The 24,796-nt window shown below is 42.6% G+C and overlaps 1 protein-coding gene across 6 annotated transcripts in view; it reads left to right on the top strand.

Annotated features, from left to right (window-relative positions):
* Positions 1–24,796, top strand: part of ENPP2 (ectonucleotide pyrophosphatase/phosphodiesterase 2) — a 71,551-nt gene that overhangs the window by 1,785 nt on the left and 44,970 nt on the right. For 2 of the 6 annotated variants that reach the window (XM_054293686.1, XM_054293618.1), the window contains exons 1-5: positions 13,009–13,129; positions 13,571–13,673; positions 19,411–19,566; positions 21,600–21,725; positions 23,705–23,765. In XM_054293686.1, coding sequence (XP_054149661.1) covers positions 13,079–13,129; positions 13,571–13,673; positions 19,411–19,566; positions 21,600–21,725; positions 23,705–23,765 — 497 coding nt within the window. In that variant the 5' untranslated portion in view covers positions 13,009–13,078. The other 4 variants (XM_054293764.1, XM_054293839.1, XM_054293912.1 and 1 more) reach the window with 4 other exon arrangements.

The raw sequence follows: 24,796 nt of genomic DNA, 5'->3' as shown, positions 1-24,796 counted from the left end.
CCCAGATTAATGGACCACTTATGGAAACACATCAAACCTCATATTGCTGACACATCAGTAACACAAACTATTTTTCAGGTGCTTCCAAATCTGACAGCATCCTTGACCTATGCCACACCTTGCTGGGTGAGGGGTTTTGAGCCTCCCAGCACAGGTCTGCCCATGCCACCCACACCAGCCCAGCTGGGATGCACCCTCCCCTGTGCTCACCACCGGGAGAGATGACAACTGTGTTTGTAGGGAGCCAGACCAAATGATCTCACAGGCTTTCTTTGTCTCAAAACCCAGGAAACTCTGTGTGCTCCACATAGCTAGAATAAAAGAGAACTGTTGCCTTGGTACACAAAAAACCCCCATAAATATAGAAATAAATACATATTGGCTCTATCACTTTTGGGGAAATATTTTCCTATTGTGTACAGTGTTTAAATTCCATGAGATTCATGGTAAATGGTCTTTTGTCTTAGAAGGCTTCATGTTTCAAAACACTGAAGTAATGAATTGTTTAGAAGTTCTAGTTGATAGTGCTGTATGTGAAAAATTGGATAAAAAGAGATTAAAAATACAAGATAATAGCAGGTATGCTCAGCTCCTGTCCTCTTGCCCTAAGCCAGACAGAACTTTTCTCCTATTGCAGCTGGCTTACATCCATGACTGAGAGATTGTGTCCAGACACCTGTTCTTCTCCAGATCTTAGCCAGCTGTTTTCTTTTCATTTCTTTCTGGGGCTTCATGCCCTCCTTCCATACTGTTTTTCTTGTGAAGTAACTCAGAAGTCTTGTCCAAAAGCTTTCCCCTTTTTTTATCTAACTTTGTCATTTCTTGTAGAGTTTTTTACTAGGAAGCTGTGTTGGGTTGGCCTCGTCTGGCTGCCAGATGCCCTCTCTCATTCCCCCTCCTCAATGGGGCAGGGGGAGAAAATAGGATGGAAAGGCACATGGATTGAGATAAAGACAGGGAGCTCACTTTGCCAATTAGTGTCATGGGCAAAAAAGACTCAACTTGGTAAGAATGAATTAAATAAGAGCCCCTCTCTGCTGCTCCCTCCTGCTCCCACATCTCCCTGCCCTGCTCTGGGGCCTTTCCATGGGCCAGGACAAAACTGCTTCTCTAAGGTATTTTCTGGTGGCTGCAGGGGAATCCCTGCTCTGGTCTGGAGCACATCCTCCCCTCCTTCCTCAGTGACCTTGGTGCCTGCAGAGCTGTTTCTCTTACTTTCCCCTTACTCAGCACTACCTGCTTAGTGCTTTTTACCCCCTTCTCTTTTGTTCTACCCCAGGCGCCGCCATCTTGGCCTCATGAGGGGCTGGTGAGGGCCTGAGCCCGGCCTGTGGTGGGACAGGCTGTGTCTGCTCCACGGCAGCCCCAGCCTCTCCACATAAAGCACTACTGCACATGTTTCTGCATTCTCACCCTCTGTTCTTCTGTTTCCATGTATTTTTAGATTAGTTAAAGATTTTCATCTGAAAGCCTTCTAGTTTTGAAGACCTCTCTGGCTTTGCTGTCACTTGGCTCTTCACTATCCTTGTCCATAACCTAATTTTTTTCTTCCCATCTCATCTGATGTAGAAATCTGCAGAAACACCACTGCTGGGACATGGCCAGGGCTGTTCCTGAAGTCCTCCCTCCCACAGCACCTTCTTCCCATCCCCCTCACTGAAATGTCACATTTTATTCCCTTCACAGATTTCTGTTCCCCGCTGCTTGCTGTAAATGGCACGTTCAGCTGAGGTCCTGCCTCTCATACCTGTGGTGCTCAAAGAACTTGGGATATATGGATTGTCCTAGGTAATAATGCTTTGTTCATGCAGGCTTCTTGATCTATGCCAAGTTTCAAGCTCTGTATTGGCACATGTGGCAGTGGAGGTGGCTGCTGGGACATGACAGGATGAGCTGCTGAGGCTGTCAGGCCACACATGCACTCAGCCAGCACTAGCCCACTGCTTCCCAGACACATCCATTGGGGAATTGCTCCAGGTTTTACAGAGAGCCCTGTGCAAACCTGGGACAGGATTGAAACACTTCCCTCACCTGTTTTGCAAACCACATAACAAAGTAGAGGGTAGGAATACAGCCCAGGGACACCTCATCCCACACCCTGAATTTTCAGTTAGTTGCCTACAGCAACTGGGCACTGCAGAATTGCCCCAGATTGTCCAATTTAGTCCTTGAGGCAGGAGATTTTGGTGCAGCACCATGCACCAGCACTCATGACAAATAGCAGTAAAAAGGGCAAAGACACTGAAGTGAATTCCAAGATAGGAGTTACTATCCACAGGACATTTGTGGATTTGAACCTATTGCTGTGTATCTTACCCTGCTGAAAAATATTTAAAGTAGCATTAGCTTTATGTCCCTGGTGCTGTTGATGAATGTGACAGCTTGAAAACCTTTTCTGGCCAGTGACAGGAGAAAGGGGGAATGGAATAAGGGTTTTTGGAGCTGCAACAGGATGGTGCTGAGGAACCTGTGTTGTGGCAGCAGCAAAGGGGGACCAGCCCTGCACCAAATTCAATGTTGGAGCTACCAAAGGGGACAGGGAAACTGTGATTGCCACTGCAAGGACTATAACAATTGAGTGCCCCCCCAGCTGCACCAGCCCATGGTTTGGTGTGTCAGCATTGGGCTCAGGTGTGAGTGGGATGGTGGGAACTGGCACTCATCTGTATCAGGACCACTGAAGGATGGTCAGTGCAATAATTAAAGACTTCACAGGCTGTACAAAGAGAAAATATGGCTTGGTTCAGCCATCTTTGGAGAAAGAAGAGTATGAGTTTGTGGCTGCAATCCGGTACCTGCACCAGGTGACACTAGAATTGAGGTATGGCTTCCTCAGTTGTTTCAGGCGTTCTTCAAAGGCTCTTTGCACACCCACAGTGAATTTTGGCTGGGACAATCATAAACATCCATAAACATGAACATGAACATAAACATGTTTATAAACTGGATATCCAGGGGATGAAAATATGGTAATTATGGGGTAAGAGAAAATGTACTGACGAAACAATATTTTGTAAATATTGGCATCACCCATGAATTCCTGTTTTTATTTCTTTCCATGTTGAGGCTGAGCAGCTAAAATGGCAGTGAAGACAGTAGGCAAACCCCAGAAAAGGTCACCCCTCCAGCTTGGAGAGAGGGCATGCTGTAAGATGGGGTGAAATTCCCTTGGAGCTGATGACCCTTCATCTGGAAAAAATGTAAGAAGCCCTTAAGTGCCTTTGGGATCTCCAGAATAACAGGATTCCTTTCTCTGCTCAGGGGAGCAGCATTTCTTTGTATATTCCTTGTAAATGACAGGATTGTACCAGAGAATCTAAGTCTCTGCTTACAGGAAACAACCTCAAGGGTCCCAGTCTCAGCTGGCTGCAAGTCCAAAAGCACTGGCCCAGGTCATTTGTGCTTGACTACATAAATTCAGTGCACCTAAAGACACTCCACTGCTTTGACATTCTCTAACATATAATGGACTTGTGCAGTAGGGTACAACTGAAAGAGCATTAGGAACAGGGCAGAGATCACAAGGACGTTCTCCTCCTTCCAATCCTCACAACAGCTGGAAGAAGAAGGAGATTCCCTTTTGGAGTCTCCAAAACTCTGTTCTCCTAATATATTTCATCTCCTTTCACTCTCAACACTAAGATGTCTTTTTCTGCCCTCCCATTGTGCTGCCAAGCCAGCCCAGCATTCCCCACAGATGGCAGGAGACGGCTGTGACAGTCGTGGGGTATTGGGTACCCTTCATTTACTGTGCTGTCCTAGCAGTTGCTGCTGGCAGCATTGACCCTGGTTTGTGTGTTGAATCTGCCACTTCTCCAAAAGTTTCCTGTGCCTCTCCCCTGTGCCTTCTGTCCTGCAGTCTGACTGTACTTCCACCTGCACTTATACAATGCAGTTTGGAGTTTGCCTTATTTGTTTTACTCATAATGCATCAGAGTAGGAAGCAACAAAACTTTTCCTAGTGTCGCTTTTTTTTTTACTTCAGTACCTCCCAAAACTATGCTAGAATTATCTGCAGAATGAAGCAGATGATTCAGCAGGCTTAGACTCCCAGGAAGCAGGAGTATGAACATGAGGTTATAGTCCCACACCCATTTTCAAACCAACTTTCACAGCTTAAGCTACCAGAGAGGCAGTTTGTGCTCCTGTTCTGTCTCGGTGCAAAGGGAACTCAGTTCACACAGGGGTAGGGGTACTCCTCCTCTGATGACTTCAGCTGTCACCTGAGCATATTGCTGCTCCTTGCCTCTTTCCATCATCCATCCTGGCTTCTTTGCCCAAGGTGTATTGGGATTTTTATTTGTTTGTTTTGAAGGTGATTTACTCATAGTATTCCTCCTCTCCCAAAAGACTGAAATGTTGGGCTTGCACATCTGAGCAGAGATAGCAGGCCCTGGAGGCCCTCCCTGCAGCTGGTGAAGGAGATGTCCCTGCTCTCTTCACCACAGCAGTAGTTTACTCAAGTCTTTTTTACATGGGTTAGATCACATGTTGCCATCAAAGTTGTTTGGTTTCAGTGTTTTGGAGAAAGGTTAGCCATGGGCAGTGAAAAAATAATAAATTAAATAGCTTTGCAGGCTCTCTGTGGATGCCCAGGAACATCTGTCTCTACCATGGAAATCTTCAACAACTATAATTTTAAGCTGATTTCAGTCTTGTCTGCTGTGAAAAGGACATTTACCAGGGCGGGGAGCCTTCTCTGAAGGATAAGCAGAGCAGAGCTGCTGTTGGTCTACAGCAGTCAGCAATCACTAAACCACTGAATTGTGTCTTTCTGAAAGTTTTGTTTTGCTAAATAAAAAACCAAAATATGAGTTAAACAAAACTTAACTCAGTAAGATTATTTGCTTTAAAATAATGAAGAAATCTATTAATATTTAAGTGACCTGAGTTTCCCTGCAGTTTATTTGTTTAATCCATTACAAAAAATACTTTACTCCTTTCCAAAGTTTTATGCTGAGAAAGTGAAAAAAGTATTTTGCCTAAAACGCCCTGATAATCCTTATGCAAACGAATGCAGAGTAGCATATTTTTGATTACTAGCATTTTTCTTCATTATTTTTATATTGTATTCCTGCAGACTTTGAAATTTTTTCAGTTACACATTATGATATGGGTTTTTAAAGCAATCATTCAGCAATGGATCACATTGTTTAGTTGTTGAAATGTTGCCTATACTTTTCTCACCCGTAGAAAACAGGGAGTACTGTTCCAACAGGATGTTTTTCCCTTTGTACTTACATTTGTCATCTTTGCACTCAGCTGAAATCAGAAAAAAAAAAGTGACCTTCAACTGAACTTGCGGTGACATGTTTCAACTTAGGAAAATTTGTGATGCTTGGAAAGTGGCCCATCTGTCCGAAATGACCCAAAAGCAAGATGTGATTGTTTTACCCTTTTGTGCTTTGCCATTACAACAGGCAGCAGCAGATGCCTATTAAGAAATGCAGGGTGTTTAGTGAATGCTGAGGTGACAGCGCTCCCCTGGGAGCAGAGGGAATGGGGGGACAGCAGAGCTTGTCCCTGCCCCCTCCCCACTCCCCTGCCCACGGATGCTCCTCAGTTACCAGCAGCAGTTTGCAGCTCACTGTGTCTCACTGCTGCCAGGGCTGAGGACCAGGGCAGGAAAATTGATCCAACTGTAAAACCTGTCAAAGGAAGGGAAGTTTTTTACCTGTTTTGATTTGCAGTGTATCTCTCGAAATGGTTGGGGTGAGAGGATGGAAGAGATAGCAAGGATTTGCCAGTCTACTAGGCCTGGTGGTAGACATTAGGTATCTGGATTCTATTTGCTGTGTTTATTTCTGTTCTGAAGGAAAAGGCCAGAAGAGCCAGTTATTTCCAAGGTGTGGAAATATCTCACCCCTCTCAACAGCTAGGGATAGCTTTAAAAGATGTGTCTTTCAACTATGAGATAAATCGGTACATCCAAAAAAGGGCTACAGATGGGATTAAGTTTATTAACATGTTAGCTGTGTCCCCATTTTATGCAATTTTCCATGAACAAAAGCCTGGACAGTTCCTTTTGTATCTTCTGCCACATAAATGTTCATGTGGCCAGTGAATCAGATCAGGCAGTTTAGGCAGCATTTAATAATTGTTGTTTTTCTCTTTAAGAGGACACCTCTTCTTCATCAGCTTTCCTAACTTCTTCAGGATTTCCTTCTCTTTGTGTTGGACTGATTGCATTTAGTGGTGTAGACCTGCAGTCCGTATGCAAATAAAATAGATCTGCTTGAGTCAGGCTGAGGCTCATGTGGAGAAGGTTCAAGCCCCAGAGGGACCACAGCTTTTTTTTTTTTTTTATTTTATTGCCTTAACTACAACACTGCCAAGGTCTATTCTATGTTCATGCATTTATTTACCATGCTAAAAAAAAGCTTTAGGTGGAAACACACATATCCATAACAGCAGCCAGTTCTTCAGCCTTAGATGCCTCTTATGCATAGAACCAGGAGGAAAATGTACCCATCTGAAGGCATGTCTCCATTTGTGTGGGAATCCTCTGTTCCAGCCTGACCCCACTTTGATCTTTCTCAAGTACTGCTGCTGCAAAAAAAGCCTCAGCTGCAAGCAAGTTAAGAACAGTATTCTTAGTGACATATCTCTTTAAACTGAAATCAAATAGGATTCTGCTGCTTTGAAAATATCAGGTTGGGTTTTTTTAAGGTTAACTAGCAGAAAGATATTAATTAAAATATTTCTTTTTTGATCCAAGTGCTGAAAACATGAAAAAAAGTATTTCAAACAAACAGAAACTCTTGTTTGCAAAGAAAACAAAGTAAACAGTATTAATTATATCCACATTTTACTTGTAGGGGAGAGACTAGCACTTGGAAATTTTTAATCATATCCAAACCTTGACCTTGAAAATGTGCCAAAATGGAGTTTGAGCTGAGGGTAAATGTAATCAAGTCAGAGAGATATGTTACAGAGTTATTGTAGAAGTCCTCTCAAGAAGTTTTATATACCCAGGAGATTCAAAGCTAATATTCTACTGAGAAAAATTTGAAAATGGTAAAGGATGTACATAGAAATTAGAAAAAGAAACTGGAAAGATTATTTGAAGTCTAGAAAACCTGCTTTTTACATCTTTAAGTAGCTTTCCCATCCTTGTGGGTTTTGGTTTTTGGGGTTTTTTTTGGTCTGTGTTTAGCTTTTTTCACTGTTGCTTGTTAGTTTTTGTTTTGGTTGGATTTTTTTCCCATTTAGCTTTAATTCATTATTTTAAAGAGGCTATGGTTTTTGCGGGATGTAATAGGTTGTATCTCTTGTAAAATTCAAATAAATTAACAGTGATTGTATGCGACATATGCAAGGTACCATGCAAGGCCTTTGAAACCTCCAGACTGCTGTCTGGGGGGTAGGTGGGTGGATTTCACACCACTGAAATCTACAACTCTTTGAAAAAGACCGATGTAAAGCTGTTAATGGGCACCTGTGACATCCATATCAAGCATTAGAAAACCAGAATGAGGACTTGAATACACAGCTTTTATGGGCTGTGCTAAAAACACACATGGGCCCTGTGGCTCCATGTTTCACTCCTTCATATTCTCCCTGAAGATTTCCCATTACAGAACAGTTTTTATTCTGCAGTTGCTAGAATTTTTATATATGACTATCTTAAGAAATACAATTCTCAGCGCATTTAGTGAAGTGCTTGAGCTGCTTCATAATAGTAATATAGTCCAGAAACTGAATTTGGTATATGTAGTTTCTTTAAAGATGAGGAAGCCATAGATATGGAACTGCTGTTTAACGCTGCTGCTGTCGTGTGTGGCTCTCAGTGAGAGGTGAAATACCGTGCCTTGGAGTGGGTGGTGTGTTAGCTGTGGTACTGCTGGGAGACAGACAAGCACCCAAAGCTTTCTCCAGGTCACTGAAAACTCCTCTTTCCAGCTGACCTAGCTCTCCTGCTAAAAGACATAACCTGGCTCATAAACCTTGTTCTGCTTGTGCCACCACAATGGTGATTGTGTGTAGAGAGTGCACTTGGGCTAACACCCCTCCATAGGCATCACAGGCAGCTTCTGGAGCTGCAGTGCTGTCACCAAATCCACAACCCTTACTGAACCACTGAAGCTGTTGTATCTGATCGAGGGTGTGAGAAAATTTATTTCTCTGCTGCATTATGTCCTCCTTTTTCTCACCGCACTGCTCACCAGCGTTTCAGTCATCCCAGTGAGGATACAAACATTTTATGTAAGTAAAGCAGAGACAGGGACTCGAGTCCTCCCCTGGCCAGTGGTTCCTCTTCTGTCTCCGGGTAGGCAGAACCCGGATTCAGCCAGGCATGAACCCACTGTCCCTGTGTTTTGAGCAGGACACATACATCACGGTGAGGTGAGGTGAGGAGGGGTGCAACGTGCTGTGCTGGTGGTACTCAGTGAGTTTTGGCTGTATCTGGGTGCTCTTCCTCCAGCCCTATGAACCCTGCAGGCATCATATAGAATGCTCAGAAATGCTGATGGGCCTGTATGTGCCTAAGGCACTTGGTGCTTCAGGGGCTGGGCTGCAGCAAACTGCAATTTTGAAGACTTTAATTTGTCCATGATTGTCCCTGAGGGTCTGGCACTGCTTTATGGGTCTTTTTGGCCAAGAAAGTCATCCTCAGCACAGCCCTCCAGGGCAGCAGGCACTATGATTTGCATACCATTCCCCTCGGGGCAGTGATGAGCAGACAGATAATTGAAGACTGGTGGTGTTTTGAGAAACTGCGGTGAGGAGGGTGTACTTTCATGTGAGCACAGCCTGGTTTGTGGGTCTCCCCAGGCTCATGGGGTAGCAGAGGGCATAGCTCCTTGGCAGTCAGTCCTGTGCCTTCTGAAGTTCCATCTGAATGTGAGGAAGAACTTATTTACTGTGAGAGTGACTGGAGCAAGCTGGAACAAGCTGCCCAGAGAGGCTGTGGAGTCTCCTTCTCTGGATATATTCACCATCCTTAGAAATGTGCTCTAGGGAATCCTGTTTGATTAGGGAGGTTGGACTAGATGACCTCCAGTGGTCCCTTCCAACTTTAACCATTCTCTGAGTCTGTAATTAAAATGTGGTTTAAAGTCCTTTATACACAGGAATCAGCTCTACTTGATATGTTGTGCCTCTCTGACTGTGTTAAGACTCAGGGTGTCTTCAGCAAGGTACTCAACTCTTCCCCATGCTCACTCTGACTGTTGGAAGTTTATTTGGTTTCCCAGGGCTTATACCTGAGTACAACTGATGTGGATACAACTTGAATTTCTATGGTTTATCCAAAGATTTTGTTCCTTGAAATTGCTATTTTGTGCACTCAACTGACTGTTTTTCTTGGCCACAACTATATGTGGATGCTGTGTTTAGGAGGATGAGAATTCTGAGGCACTATAAAGAAGTCCTTCACCTTTCTGTCTTTCATGTTGCTGTCAACCCTACTGGAGGCTTTCACCCTGGTCCCCCAGTCACCCCATACATCCAGCATCCAGTGCAAAGTTGACAGGAGTAGCTAAAAAGGCTCATTTTATTGCAGTCCACTCCGTCCCCAACCTCTGACTCAGCCAGCATACTTGATTTCTCTGCATTCCTTTTCTCATTAGAAAACCTGCTCAAGAAAAATGAGTTTATATAAGACTGTAAGTATACTGCTTTCCTTATATTAACTCTATGGAATAGCTGATACCACTTCCCATAGCATTCTTCTGGAGAAATTGGTTATTCATGAGCTGGATGGGTGCTGTCTTCACTGGATTAAAAAACTGCCTGGATGGCCGGGCCCAGAGAGTGGTGATAGAGTTAAATCTAGTTGGTGTCCAGTCTCCAAGGCTCAGTAGTGGGGTCAGTTATGTTTAATATCTTTAATGATGACCTGGACAAAGGAGTTGACGGCACCCTCAGTCAGTTTGTTGCCCAGCAGAAAAGCAGCTGGGAGAGCTGATCAGCAGTGGCTGAACATGGGCCAGTGTGTGCCCAGGTGGCCAAGGCAGCCAATGGCACCCTGGCCTGGATCAGAAGCTGTGTGGCCAGCAGGGCAGTGACCTGGCACTGGGGAGGCTGCACCTTGAATCCTGGGTTCACTTTGGAGCCCCTCACTTCAGAAAGGACATTGAGGAGCTGGAGAATGTCCAGAGGAGGGAAACAGAGCTGGAGGAGGGTCTGGAGCACATGATGAGGAGAAACTGAGGGAGCTGTAGCTGTTTAGCCTGAAGAAAAGGAGGCTCAGGGAAGACCTTATCACTATTTACAACTGCCTGAGAGGAGGCTGCAGCCAGGTGGAGTTTGTTCTCTTCTTCCAAGTAACACGTAACAGGATGAGACAAAATGGCCTCAGGTTGTACAAGGGAAGTTTAGACTGGATATTAGGAAAAATTTCTTCACAGAAATTGTTGTCAAACTGCCCAGGGAAGCTGGTGGAGTCACTATCCCTGGAGGTATTTAAAAGACGTTTAGGTGTGGCACTTAAGGACGTGGTTTAGTGGTGGACATGGGTTTGGACTCTGTGATCTTAATGCTTTTTTCCAACCTAAATGTTTCTGCGACTCAGTGAATGTTTGTAACTGGAAATGGAACAGCACGAACCTCTCCTGTGAGGCGCCATCTGGTGTCTCTTTGTAAGCTTTGCAACCCGTGTTAAACAATCAGGCTTGTAATCATACAAGCCTGAAAAGCCAAAGGACAATTTTTATACACAAAAACTGAGGAAGAGGCATTACATATTCTGATGATCTTGTTAAAATTCCTTTTTAACGTGTTTCATTTAAGCCTTAAAACTTCCACTGAATTGCTGAATTCGTGGGCCAGGAATACATTATTTCAGCTTTAGTCCTTTCTTTTCTGATTAGTAAAATTGCAATTAGTTGCTGAAAAATTAGTTGCCAGTGATCCCAACAGTGAAATTTTTCCGGAACAAAATCATTAGACCTTGTTTATGCTAATAAGTTCCTTTTGAATCTGTGGGATAGCTTCAGGCACAAGCCTTGTGACAAAAAGAACATTGTGCATCTGACTGTGTTCAGTTCAGAGCTACTAGAAAATGTCTTACATAACACAGATGAAAAAGATTAGCCTTTTCAGAGTCATCATCTATAGTTCTAAAGGACATTACAAATGACCTTAATTAATTTAATATTCTTGTAGCATGGACTAGGAAACATAAAATAAGCTCTTCCATTTATGTAAAATTGTGAAATTTACAAGCTCCAGAGATGTTACACGAATGGAAGAATGAAATATGTATGTTTAAATCGGTAGAAGTCATTCATAATGCTGTATTTTTTGGTTTTCTTTGTTAAGGTTTTTTTTCTGAATGGCCATTTATAACATATGTAGGAACTTTCCAGAAAAACTGACGACCTGTGTGTTAGGAAGATATGCAGGAACGGCAAAGGCTCTGAAATTGAGAGCATCTCAGAGACTTCATGTATTGGTTTGAGCACACAAAATTGGCCACCTGATTTGAAAAGTCCATTGTGTTTTGCCTGAGTCCCTTGGTGATCCGAAGGTCCTAGCCTGGAGGAGAGTTTGGAGCTGTCGATTCCCATATTTTGCTCTGAAACCATGAGCTCCATTAGTTAAGATACATGGCCAACACTGTTAGCAGTTTCATTTGTGACACTTTAGGTTTCCCTTCTGCTGCGGTCACACACTGCTGCACTTACCTGGCGTTTGGGGATGAAGTTGTTTGACCACAGGATATACTAGAGGCTAAGGGCAAAGAATTTTATAGTAAAACCTTTGATGATTACTTTTCTTTAGACCTTTGCACAACAGCTTTTTGCTAGAAAAATAGTGCCCATTGCAAATTTTTTCTTTTTTTTTCCAGCCCAGATAGTGATAAAGTGAACATTAGAAGATGGGTATTGAATGCATAGTCTCACTTTGTGCAAGGAAAACGAATACAATGTCCTTGTGTAGGAATTTTCAAGCTAATTACATGGCCTTGAGCCTTGCAATGCAAAGCTGCAGCAGCACAATGGAGCCACTTTCGGTTAAGAAACTGCATAAAAAAGGATCAGGTCCTAGCAAAGGCTGGCAGGCTGACACTTGGGCAGCAAAGAGAAGGGATTTTTAGACTCTGTCTTGTAATGCTACACGGTGGGGGAGTTATTTCAGCAGGTAAAAGTTGCCTCTAAACAAAGTTCAAAATTGTATGTGTTTAATACTGCAAAATATTTTAAAGAAAACTGCACTGTGTCTTTCAATGCCAGTATAGAATATGGGACAGGTCCCAAGGGAAGCTCAGTCCACCCGAGGGCTTACAAACCTTGACTCTGTCCCTTTAAATGTAATTGTTAGTAAACACTTTCATGAAAGAAGCTTTCATCAGAGAAAAAAAAAAGTGGCAAACTACAGTGGTAAATAATTTGCCTGGGCAAATAATATTTGAGCCACTGATTTGAACCGTAATTCTGTTCAGCATTATCATTTGCTTTGTAAATAAAAGTGCTTATCCAAACAGCCAAGTTTTCTGTTGTTGATGAAAATGGGGAAATGTGGGGCAGAGGGAACGTGTCACTTCCCTTCCTTTCTGGAAGTTTGGGGTTTCCAGCTATTCAGATGAAACTGCTTGTGTTTCCATCGATACGAGCCTTGCCCTGCCACAGCAGCCCGGGAGAACACGGCTGAAAAACGCCCCCCTGCCCCCAGCTCTGAAGGTGTCTCCGGTTTCGAGAGGCCCCTGCTCGGCAGCGCGGTGCGGAGCTCGGGGAGCAGCCGCGGAGAGCGAGCCCCAGACCCGCCCGGCCGTGCCAGGGCAGCGGGGCGGGCGCGCCCCGGGTCGAGCCCCCGGCGCTGCCACACCTGACACGGGCCGGGCCGCTTTTGGGGGTGGCAGCGGCAGATCTGCAGCGCGCAGCCCCCGGCGAGCTTCCCCCCTCTTCTTCTCTGAGCCAGATGGAGCCGCATTTGGTTTCTCTTTTAAGCATGTTACTTTTTGTGAGGAGAATAAAACGAGCAGGAACAGCTCTTGGCCGCAGCGGCACAAGAGAGCCCTGCTCTGCCAGAGAAAACCACATAAAAGCGCGCGGGTGTGCGTTTGGGGGGAGGGCGTAGCGAGCGATGATGCCTGGAGCTTCTTGCACTCGGAGCTGCGATTTGTGAGTGAAACATGATGAAATCACCCCCTGGACAAATCACACGAGCCTGTCAACCTCACCAGGTGGGATTACTCGTAGCTAATAGCCTCAACTCCCCGAGCAAACAGAGCTCTGCGCTCACTATAAAAAAAGGCGACAGTGCGGCGTAGGCTTTTCAAGAATTCCCTGGTATGGCTAAGCAGGGCTGCGTCCACTCGCACCAGGTAGGAGAGGAGAGGAGCGTGTTTACTTTTAGAGGAGGAGTAGCCCGTCTCTCATTCCGAATAAGTTCCTACAAAAAGGAGCGTTTCAGCTCCAGAAAGAGATGTTTTATTCATAAACCCCTTCTGGTTTGTGTTACTCTCCAACGGTGACGCTGTCAGCTGCTGCTCCAGTGATGGGAACTGCAGTGCTAGGGAGCTCCAATGTACTGAGGACCATCTCTTCCCTTTATGCATAATGCTCTTAGTGCAAAAGTCCTGCTTCTTGCCCAGTTTCCTTACTTTGCTGTTTTACTTTTGCAGGTTATATCCTTATTTGCTTTTGCCTTTGGAGTAAATGTCTGCATGGGATTTACAACAAATCGATTTAGGAGATCTGAAGAATGGGATGAGGGCCCGGTCTCAGGTACAGTAACAGACATAAATTGTACATCACCATATACCATTATGTTATAGACTGTGGTTAGAAACCTTTCCTACTCTCTAACAGTAGTTTGCTTGTTCCTTTTCCCTGTAGGGTATAGAGAAGAATAAATAACTCACTGAGCCTGAGTCAGTTGACCTTTGGGACTCACCTATAGGTCTCCTATTTACTTAAACTTTTGCTCTGTGTGCATGTGACTATGGAAAATTTAGCTTATTTTAGGACTGAGCGCTGTCAGTCTCACAGAGACTGGTCTCCTCAGCTTGTGAAGTGTTTGCTGTGTTTTGTACTTTGCATGGCTTCCTTCTAGCGCTAAGAGAAACTCCCTGATGGCTTTAAGGGTGGTGGATTTATTTTGGTAGCACTGAAGCGGTTTCTAGAAACTTGATTAATGCTTTCAAGAGGCACTGGTGAGAAAAGCTTTTGGGATTTCTGTGGCTCCTGAGGTCATGCTGGTTTGTGAACAGTAGACGGCAGACATCTGACGGCAGAGGGCTGGGAGAGGAGAGCAGGTGTTCGTGCAGATGTGCTGTCACCGAGTCCTCTGCTTTTCTTACCCTGCTACTTCTTTTCTTTTTGGAAGACAGCAAGAACATGCCGCAGAAGGAACTATTGTTTGTGTTGTGGGGCAGCATAGGGTTCTGTGAGCTCAAGCATAGTCCAAATGGAAAAATGTATAAACCAGACAACTAGTCTTTTTTTATTCAAGAAAAAGCAGGCTTGAGTTGTGTCTCTGTTCCTTTGGCAGGAGAAGGGAAACTCGCGGTCATTGACTTAGAGCTGGTTAACGTAACTGAAGTGAAAGGGTTTCCTTTGCAGTGCCTGTCTATGATGATAGCGTGTGAAGTTTAATTATAAAATTGCTTGCTGTGGCCAGAGTTTCTTGTGTTCCTGGTAATGTATCTGTGTCCTCCTGTCCTCCCTCTTTGAGGAATTGGTGTCTAATCACAGCCAATGTCAGGGCTGCTGGTTGCTGAGTAGAGGCATTTTAGGTAATCAAGAAGATAGTGGCTGTTGCTTTTGATCTTTTTAGCAGTAAAAGAAAAATTGCTTGAAAAATAATTTCTAAAAATCTTCTAGGATGTTGACTGTAGAACAGATGTGTAGTGTCTGTAATAGGGATAGGAAATATTTGCATTTCAAATCCTGAGTGACAGTTGGTTTGCTTTCACTGGTGACTGTCTAGGGTAGAGCTCAGCTGTTTTTTCCTAAAGACCCAGAGGTCTGATATTGGGGTCCCATGGCAGCTGATCGGTGCCAACCCTGCTGAGCCAGCAAGCAGTGTTCAACACCTCCAGGGCTGGGAACAGTAGCTGTGTGCTCCTTCCTATAGCAGGAGGATTAGCTCAGCATTCCAAAAAAGAAGAAAGAAACACAGGATCTCTTGAAAAGGGCGGGAGATCAGGTACTTTTGGAAATATATTGAAAATTTGTTTACAGGTGGGACTGACCCAGCACCTGGCATTGAAGTAGTCCAGTCAAGGGTGCAATAATGAGAGACAAAATAATGGAGGATTTTGTCCATTCTGTGTTTATATAGCTTGGTTACTTTTATTGCAGGAGAAAAAAAATTATAGAAAAGCATGAAGGTGTATAGTAACAGTAAAATATAAACAGTAAAAAGTTACACTGGAAATGTACAGGGTTTTAGCTAACTGAAAGCACTGTGATCAAAGAACCTTAGTCACTCTTAACTGCGTGACTTCCAATTATACTTCATTAGAAGTCCAATGAAATGTACAGAAAAAAAATTAGTATAAATTCTTTTTTAACATCACTATTCTTTAGCTTATTTGCTCCCAAGTGTCTTGACTTGAGAATTAATTATTTTATGTTGGCAAAACACTTTCTTTACCAAATATTATTGTAGAAATCAGTTTGTTATTTCTCCAGAGGTATGCTGTGATTGTAAGCAAATTTTCATTTTCATCTAGCATGGAACTCTGCTGTGAGCCAAAAACATCATGGTTTTTTCCTAGTCCCTTGCAAATGCACTCCAAAGTACCACCACAGTGGCTAAAACACCCCTTCTTGTTCTCTTTTTGCAGTGTACAGATGTATGTCTTTATACACTTAACACGTTGAATGTTTGTACTCAACAAATTGTTTAATCAAAATAAATTTTTTACTCAAAATTTTAAGATACAGTAGAGAACCAAAGCTCACAATTTTCCTTTGCCTTTGTAAATTACTTGTTTTATGAATTTTCTTAGCCATCTTTTAAAGCACTTTCAGGGAAAATGGCCTTAGTAATCTCTTGAAGCATGGTTCTTGATCACAGTAGGATAACTTAATGCTTTGGAAGGAGAAACATTTCTCTCTTCTCACTGTAGTTTTAAGCATGCAATTAAAAATGGATAATGCTTTTCTTCTGTTGGCACACTTGTATTTTTCCCTTACCTGGCTTTCCATTTGGATTTAACTCATTGCAAAGATGAAAAGCAAGTTCGTAATAGAGGTATCATCTAGCAGAACTAGCACTCCAGATGTTTTAAGTATTTGGTTGTTCCATATGGGATCCAAACTGGCAAATTTTTTACTAGGTAGTCTCCTTTTTATAATGATTCTGTAAGCTTGTCTGTATTGTGTAATCCTGCTTTAAACACTACTGCAAATAAATTGATTTCATTATTTTTAAACCTTTTAATCAGACAGAATCAAAAGAAATGATTTGATATGGCACTTGCTAAGATAAATAGAACACCTTTAAAATGGAAATGTCACAGCTTCCTTGAACTGAATCACAAAGGCACTATTGCCCTATTTAGGTTTGCTCTCTAACCTATGATATACAAGACAATTAGATGACTGTTTTGAACTTAGTGGCAATAAAAGGAATGGATGGAAAACAGTGTGAAAAGCTTTATGTATGAAATATTGAAGGAAGGATCTTCAGGCTGAGGTCCCAGTGCCTGCTGCACCATCTGACTGCAAGAGCTGTGGAGGGATGCAGGAGTTTTGAAAAGAATTTTAAACTGTCTAAGTTTGTTCTATACAAGGGTTTTTGTTATTTTGAAAGTGCTCACCAGGGAGAGAGCTCCTGATGACAAATTTTCAAACTATTCTGCATGCACCAGTACCTGTGCCATGGCATTGTGCATGACCTGAAAATCATGGTCTGGCTGCAAAGGAAAGGTCAAGCATGAGAAACAAAGGAGTGATCTTAATGTATTTGGAGAAATTCAGCAAGTTCTCTTTTGTGCTGCCTTATGGAAAGTGTCCTACATTGACTCAGGACGTGTGACTTGAATTTGCTAAGTGATTTGGGATAATTCGCTACATCACTAATGAGGTGGTTCTCAAGAGATGTGAAAAAATTAGACAAGGTAGGTGGGCTAAACCTTTCTTACATTATATGGAAACCCTTCTTGCAGTTATAGAAGATGGAGCTAGAAGGGATTTTGAACAGCCATGTAGACCTCCATATCCCAAGACCTGGTCAGTTGTTACAGAAGTACTTCTGACAGATCTTCTAGATCCTTAGCCCTTCTTCAAAATCTTCAAGCTCTGAGATTGCACAGCTTCTCTGTGGGTGGTTTTTGGTGCAAATGAGCTGCTCTTTACAACAGGTAGGCATTCCTAGAATGCAGTTAATTGTCTCTTACGTAATCTGCAGTCAGATTTACACCTTCTCTTTCCTAAACACATGTTGATATGTTGGTTTTGGGGGTTTTTTTGGCCCTCTGAAAAGGTCTCCCTCTCTGCCCTTTGAAATGAAAAAGATAATGTCCAGGTAAAGGTTTGGTTTATATGCTGGTATGCAATACCTTCAAGTTTCTAATAACTTTGATTTGCAGTTTACTGGATCTGTGATTAGATATTACCTACCTTCCAAAAAAGAAAGTAGTGGAAGAGATTCAATAACATGAAAATATTTTTTGGTAGTAGATTTTCAGAAGCGTTTGATAGGAAAGAGCTGTCATCAAAAATAAGGACCACAGCTTCATAACTCTGAAAATTTGAGTGTTAACATGATTTGAAACAATTCTCCTGTGATTAATTTCTAGTGTAGATTTGTGACCTACTTATGTAAGCAAAGAAAATACTGATCTGTGTATTGCCAGCATAGATGCACACTCTATCTCCTCGGAATTTCAGATGGCCAAAATCCTAATGGCTCACTGAGAGCATGCTTGCAGGGTAGGTATGTACCTGTAGAGTGAAACTTCACTGTGTGTATGATGTTTCTCATCCTGAGCACTGCTGATCTGATTGAAATAAAAACCCCGCAAAACCAGAAAGATGGAGTTGTCTGCTACTACCTTTTCCGGCAGTTATAGGAGTGTGCCTTGATCCTGCTATGAGCCATGGCTGCAACCATGGTACATTTGGGTTTCTTACCTATGATCTTGCTGCAACACTTATTTTCTGGCAGGTTAACTCCCTGAAGTGGTTTGTGCTAGTGTCCAGTCGGTGCCACTCCAAGGCAAGTGGTGGAGCAGCAGTGCATGGGATGAGAGCTGGTGACACATCAGCTGCTACAGTGTCACCTCCAAACCCCCCCTTCATCATCTTTTCCATCCATTCTCACAGTGTTCACTTAATGCCATCTTATTTGGGAATAAGATGGCCTTCAGTTTATGTGGAAACTAAACTCTCAGCTATGTAAAAGCGTAGGGGGAAAAATACATAAGAAAATATCAGAGCAAGTATTTCCCAAAAGTGCCATTGCGTCAGTCCTCTAAAAGTCATACTCCTAATCATGGTGAGGTTTGCCAAACCCAAAACCAAACTATGGCCTAAAAGAAAACAAAACAGAAGACAATTTTAAATACTTAATTTTAATAGGTCTCTCAAGGAATAAAAGGCATTCTGAAATTTTCGGAGCACCTCTATATTTAAAGGATAACATACATTCCATAATTTATTTCATAAAATACAATTAAGCCTTGAGAACAGCACACAATTTTCCTGCTTCATATAAGCTGTTATGTAGGATTCTCCTACAAGAAAAACTTTTTAAATATATAAAGTGTATAAAATAATAAGTTTTGAGAAAAGAGCCGACATATATCAGCTTTGACATTAAGGGCCCTTACTAATAAATAGATTATTGAAGTCTAATACATTATTCATGGTTTGCAGACTGGCAGCCCTCCATTTATTTATATATGTAATAGTTATTGATTTCTTAAATACTTCTGTATTTTTAAAAGTTTTTATAATTTAGTGCTTTGCAAAAGCCCATCAAAAAGTCTTACCTTATTTCTCCATTAATTTATAGAGCATTTTAAAATTTTCTTTCATGCTTCACATTGATGTGACACCTTCAGTGTAGCAGATCAAGTCCTGCTGTCTGCATGTAGATTAATTGGAGTCCTTTCCTATGTAAACTGTCCAGCCAGCCATGAAAATGTCACTTGGTTTCTGAAAACAAAGGCCTGCTTCTGTGGAATAGCTGCAGCTCCTGGAATGGGGCCTTGGAGACTTCAATACATTTCTGCTAATGATCTCTTGATTGTTACAGAGGTAAAGCCAGGGCTGTTTCTTTGCAGGATGTTATCACAGCATGCTGCTTCCTCTTATTTTCCCCAAAAGAACAACTTTTTCTGAATTTGTTCTTTTTTTGTTTCGTTTCTTTGAGCAGTTCTTCTGCACTCCCTTCCCCTTCCCAGAGCAAGCATCCAAGGTCTTGCTCGTTCGAGTGGCTCAGGGCTGAGCTGCCTGTCCCATCCCTTGCCAGCCTGACAGATGTTGCCCTGTTTCTTGTTCCACACAGTCCTGTCAGATTCCCCCTGGATCAATACCTCTGGCTCCTGCAAAAACAGATGCTTTGAACTTCAAGAGGCAGAGCCTCCTGGCTGCCGCTGTGACAACCTGTGCAAGAGCTACAACAGCTGCTGCTTCGACTTTGATGAGCTGTGCTTAAAGACAGGTATGATGGGTCTCCTGCCCTGCACTGCCAGGCCCTGCTGACACCTGGCTTCTGCCAGTGGTCAGGACCTGCTTGATTAAACAGCACTCCTTGGCATAACCTGCATCTCTTCCTCACCTTGCTTTGGCTGGGCAGGCTCAGCTCAGCCCAAAATGCAGCCCAGGTTTCCTTGCAAGGGGCAGCAGGACTGTGCACCTATCGCTCCTTACTGTGGGGAGCAGAAAAAGCAAGGTACTCTTCATACCATCCTGAAAAGCAGATCTTCTGACACAAAATTAAAAGCAATAATCAATGTTCAGGCACCCACCTGACCTCTAGTTTACAATCAAAAGCCGTGGTAAAAGCTGGACATTAGTCATTTTGTGTCAGCCATCCTTTTTCATTCCAACTGCTAACTTGATAGTGGAGCAATTCAAGCTCACTTGAGAGATTGCCTTGGAAGCTGGGATCGTTGAAGGGGTATGGGTCCTCTTGGAGGAGGGGACAGCCAGATTTTGCTACCCATGCCCCAGATCCTGATTGCCAGGTGTTAGGATGCATATTACTGCACTGGTAGAAACATTTGACTTCAATTCATTGGACCCTGGGGGATGGAAATATAGCAATAGGTTCATTTTCTGGTTTGGACTTTTTTTTTTCCATGAGTCATAGGCAAGGAAAACTTCAAAGAGGGACATGAGTTATATTTTACTTCTTAGCATGGTGCATTTAAATTATTAGTTGTACCCATCTCCTTCAGTGTTTGCTCAGTGGTCAGAGTTGACACAGGTGCCTTTTATTTTTGCCATTGAACTTGTCCTTGCTTTATTGAAATATTATACTTAATAAGCAGCCAGAAGAAAAGTGTAATGATTAAAAATATCAGTGCCCATGGATGTGCCATGCTTGAAAGTCCTGACTTCCTCAGTTCTGTTTATGATTATATAATTTTCATAGATTGGTACCAAGAAAGAGCGAGCTAATCTAGTATGAAAAACAAGTTTGGTTCCAGGCCACAAATGTCTGAATTTTAGGCTGATGCTGTTCTGCCCCTGCTGTAAATGGCTGCAGAATGAGAGGCTGTTTTTGAGGACTTTCAGCACAATGTCTGCTACCAAAGGGCAGAATTTCAGTTCCTTACCCTCCTGTCCACAGCAGACACATATGTTCACATATGCATATGGATACTTTATAGCCCCTGGGGCTGTTGTGCTAGCGATCATATACTCCCACAGGCATTTATTCAGGCCATTATCACATGTGTGATCTGTGAATATTACACACTTATAGGAAAAAGCCCCAAATGAAGCAGAAAAGGGGATAAAACACATTACTCTGATGTGTGGGGTTTTTTTACTGGGTGCATGTTGTCTAAAGTGATTTTTAAAGTTTCTTGTGTGGGCCTATTGTGGAAAACCATGTGTTTAAAACCATAGGCCCTGTTCCAAAGCAATGTACTACCCTTGAGAGAGCATCTAATTTACACAGGCCAGATCTTAAATTCATTTACAAGAGAAGAGAAGATGGAGTTCTCACAGCATCCATGCCATGCTTTTCCTTGAAGAACAGCTCTTGCTTTTTCATATCCTTGAGGTTGGTGCTGGATCTGCCCTATGGGTGTGGAACTGATGGTGGGAGTAAGGCATCGCTTTGCATCGATGTAGTCTCTTTCCTACTTTTTTATTTCTTAGGGATTGAACAGGGGGCTGTAGTAATTGTGAGAAAAAGCAAACGTTACCCAAGAAACACCGGAATTCTTAGTTTGTGCTTTAGGTTCCACCATTTATCTGTGAAGATCCTTTTTTTTCTTTTCCTTTCCGCATTTTTTGTGGCATTCAGATTGTACAAAGCTTGGAGTACAACACCTGAGGGTAGCAGAAATACTCACACACTGGTTTGTGGAGGAGCCCTCCTGCACTTAAAAGTGATGAAAGTCCTTTTTGTTTCTGGTTGACATACCTACTTTAACGACTAGAGTGTTTTCCTTGTAGCGTGAATGAATACTTTTTGTTTTGATTGCAATCTCTCATTCTTGCTTACACTGAATATTTTAGCTCGGGGCTGGGAGTGTACCAAAGATCGCTGTGGAGAAACCAGGAATGATGACAATGCTTGTCACTGCTCTGAAGACTGCTTAAGTAGAGGAGATTGTTGTACTAATTACCAAGTCGTTTGCAAAGGTAGGTCTTTGGTCTTTCTACCTCTTATCTTTCCAAGCCCAATAGAAGGCAGGGTAAAGAGCTTTCATCTAAAAGAGGAACTCTCCTTGTTTCGCTTTGATTTTTTTTTTTTTTTTAGGAGGTGAGGGAAGTGGGGAATCGCATTTGTAAATTTCTGGGCACTAGCAGAGGTAAATAGTAGGTTGAAGGATGTTATCTTTGCCTGTAAAGGTAATGGTAGGAAGAGAAGAGGTGGAGGTGGGTGAAGTTTAAAGCTAAGCTCTAAAGTATTCAGATGCGTCTTTCTGCATCACAGGGAGTGCAGGGGTATCTAATGATCCCAGAAGGAACGGAGCATTCCTAGATATGTTATCTCTGTCCCAAAGACCTCTCTCCACCCCCACCACAAAAGCTCCTGCTCCAACCACTTGGCCTAATATCTGTAGGCTCTGTTTCTTGTGGAAGAGGAGTTGCAAGGGCTATGGCTGGGCTTCAGGTGACCATGACACCATGGCTGCAGAGCAGCCTGCACTGCCTGGTGGGTGGATGGGCTTTGAGGACTTTATTTTCATCCACTGCTCTGCTCTTTTAGAGCGTGGATGCCTGTCTAGTGTGTCTGCCATTGACAGCAGGCCTTCTGGTCCTTGGTAATGAGCTCTGCAGGTTTTTGCTTTTGTATCTCACTGAGTTCTTAGGTTTTTTCATTCATTAACTTTGTGGGGGCAAGGGTTACAGTTTGAAATTGTTTCACTATTTTGGACAAATGTATGTGTTCACAAAATTGTAAGTGTCCAGATCCATCCATACACTAAAAATGGGCCTTTTTGTTTACTTGGGTTTTGGTGTTGGGAATCCAGATGGAGTGTGTGTTTTTCAACAAATCCCTGTGGATTGTCCTTCCCCTTCCCAAATAAACCAGAAGCTGAGACCACTTAAATACTGGTATAGATTCCAGTTCCTGCCTTTTTCGTGAGCTTCCTCTCACAAGGGTCAAGACAGAGGAACTAGTATATCTCTAGCTTTAATGTACATAACCTTCATTTAATTGGGTATAACAAACTATCTCATCGACCCTGGAACTCTGACATGACTAAGCTTTATGTGAGAACAGTGTTTCCTCTTTTTATGTGCCTTTGGCCATCTGAGGATAGTGTGTTGGGGTGTTTTTTCCCTTGGAAATTGTCCATCCACCTCCTGTCATGGTCAGTTGGAATTGCTGCAGCACACATTTCCAGCAGGTCGTTTCTATGATGTTTTTTGTTTCGTTCTTTTAATTGAATTGCAGTTCCTTTAATAGTGCCAGGTTCAGAAAGTAGGGTTGTTAGTTAATAATTTGGTTTTTTTTCAACTGATCTGTAAAAATGCAAGTCATGAGCCACTCTATAGACAGCATTCAGCAATGAAAACCTTAAGAAAATAGTTGATTACACAAAGTAATTTTAACTAATGTAGCTCTGAAAGAGTATTTAATGCTTTTTTTAGCTTGAGTCTCACCTGATCCATGAGCTGATCACCTCTCTAAGCCAGCTGGAAACTATTTGGAGTTGTTTTTCTTCCCCAGAATGAATTTTGTTCTATGCCTTTAGCCAGCTGAATCAGCTCATGGAGCCATGAGAGCTGATGGTAGGAGGGTGGGAATTCAGACAGAAGCAGCACTACCTGTTTTTGACACATCAAAAATAAAAAAAATTAAAATAGATGACCGCTGTGTCTAAAGCATTACCACTGTCTCCTGTGGTCAAAAGGACACTTATAACTCCAGTTTTAGAGCTGCTTGTAGAAGTGCTAGTTTGGATATTTTTGTTGAATAGAATATAACCAGATCACTTGTTCAGCTTTGTGAAAAGACATTCTCATTATTCATGGGAAGTATGACAAGTCAGTCCATTAACTGGAGCTAGACTTTATTTTTTTATGTATATTTTCTGTGAAACCTGTGGCTGTATCCACAGATTTTGTATTTTTTGTTTTTTGAAACTCCAATGTGACTTTTCTGGTAGGAGAAACCCACTGGGTGGATGATGACTGTGAAGAGATAAAGGCTCCTGAATGTCCAGCAGGGTAAGTGTTTGTTTTGCTTGCATCTGGAAAGGCAAATGCAGCAAAGCCAGTGGTCCCCAGCTCTGCCTTGGAGCTCCGCCCATCACATTTCTGCACTGGCTCTGTCATGCAGGCTGAGTAACTGTGGATTGGATGCTTTCCTGGGCTTCGCCATTTCTACAGTTAGGCTCATAATACTGTAATGCATTTGCCTTTATTTAGGCTCATAATATTGTCATGCATCTGCCTTTGTGCTGCTGGATGAGTAGTGGTGGATGATATTTGGGTTTGAATTCTTGGTCTTCAATCACCTGCTGCTGGGTTTGCCTGCTTCACTTATGTACATAGGGAAGGTAGCCAGACTCCTCTGAAGTCAGTGGAAAGGCCTGGGTTTTTCTGCTTTCAGTAAAATTCCGGTTAAGCCATACGTGAGCACAGTTCAGGCTGTTTGTTTTTTTTTTTAAGTGTAATTTTGTACTTTTAGCATTATGCCCTTGAATGAAAGGATTTCTAAACTGCAGTGGGGTACAGACTTAGCGAGGAACTTGAGCATATGAGTAATATGGAGAAAGCAAGTAACTTTTGAAACCATTTGTCTCACTATTATCCCTAAAGGAAAGCATCTGCTCTGGTGCTGTGTTGGGTTGCAGCTCAGCCTGTGCTGTTAGGGGATAGTTTGGAGATGCTTCTTCTGGTGACAGTGACAGCTGCTAATCCCTGCAGTAGATGATGTTAAAAGTCCAGATGTGTCCATCCATGGCATGTATCTACCTGCTTGGACTTGACTTTCACTAGCAGTAGTAAATTCAAAAAGTAATAAAGTGATAAGAAATACTGTCATCTTTAGTATGTTAGAATGAACTATACTTCACGGAGCATGCTCCACATGCCCCATGGACTTCTGTTTGAGAAAGAAGACCAACAATCATGAGACATGTGGTTTTTAACTAGAGATTGTGTGCTGGACTGGGTACTTGTGCACGGTAAATTTCCTTCTCCATCACCTTCTCTAACCATTTGCCTTTATGGGTTATATGTTTTTAGCTCAGGGA

The sequence above is a fragment of the Melozone crissalis genome, unplaced genomic scaffold (genome assembly GCF_028551555.1).
Source record: "Melozone crissalis strain CALT ecotype California unplaced genomic scaffold, PUWL_Pcris_2 ptg000002l_1, whole genome shotgun sequence".
In the NCBI taxonomy this organism is placed as follows: Eukaryota; Metazoa; Chordata; class Aves; order Passeriformes; family Passerellidae; genus Melozone; species Melozone crissalis.
Note: the sequence above shows the minus strand (reverse complement) of the source record. Positions and strands in the feature narration are given on the sequence as shown.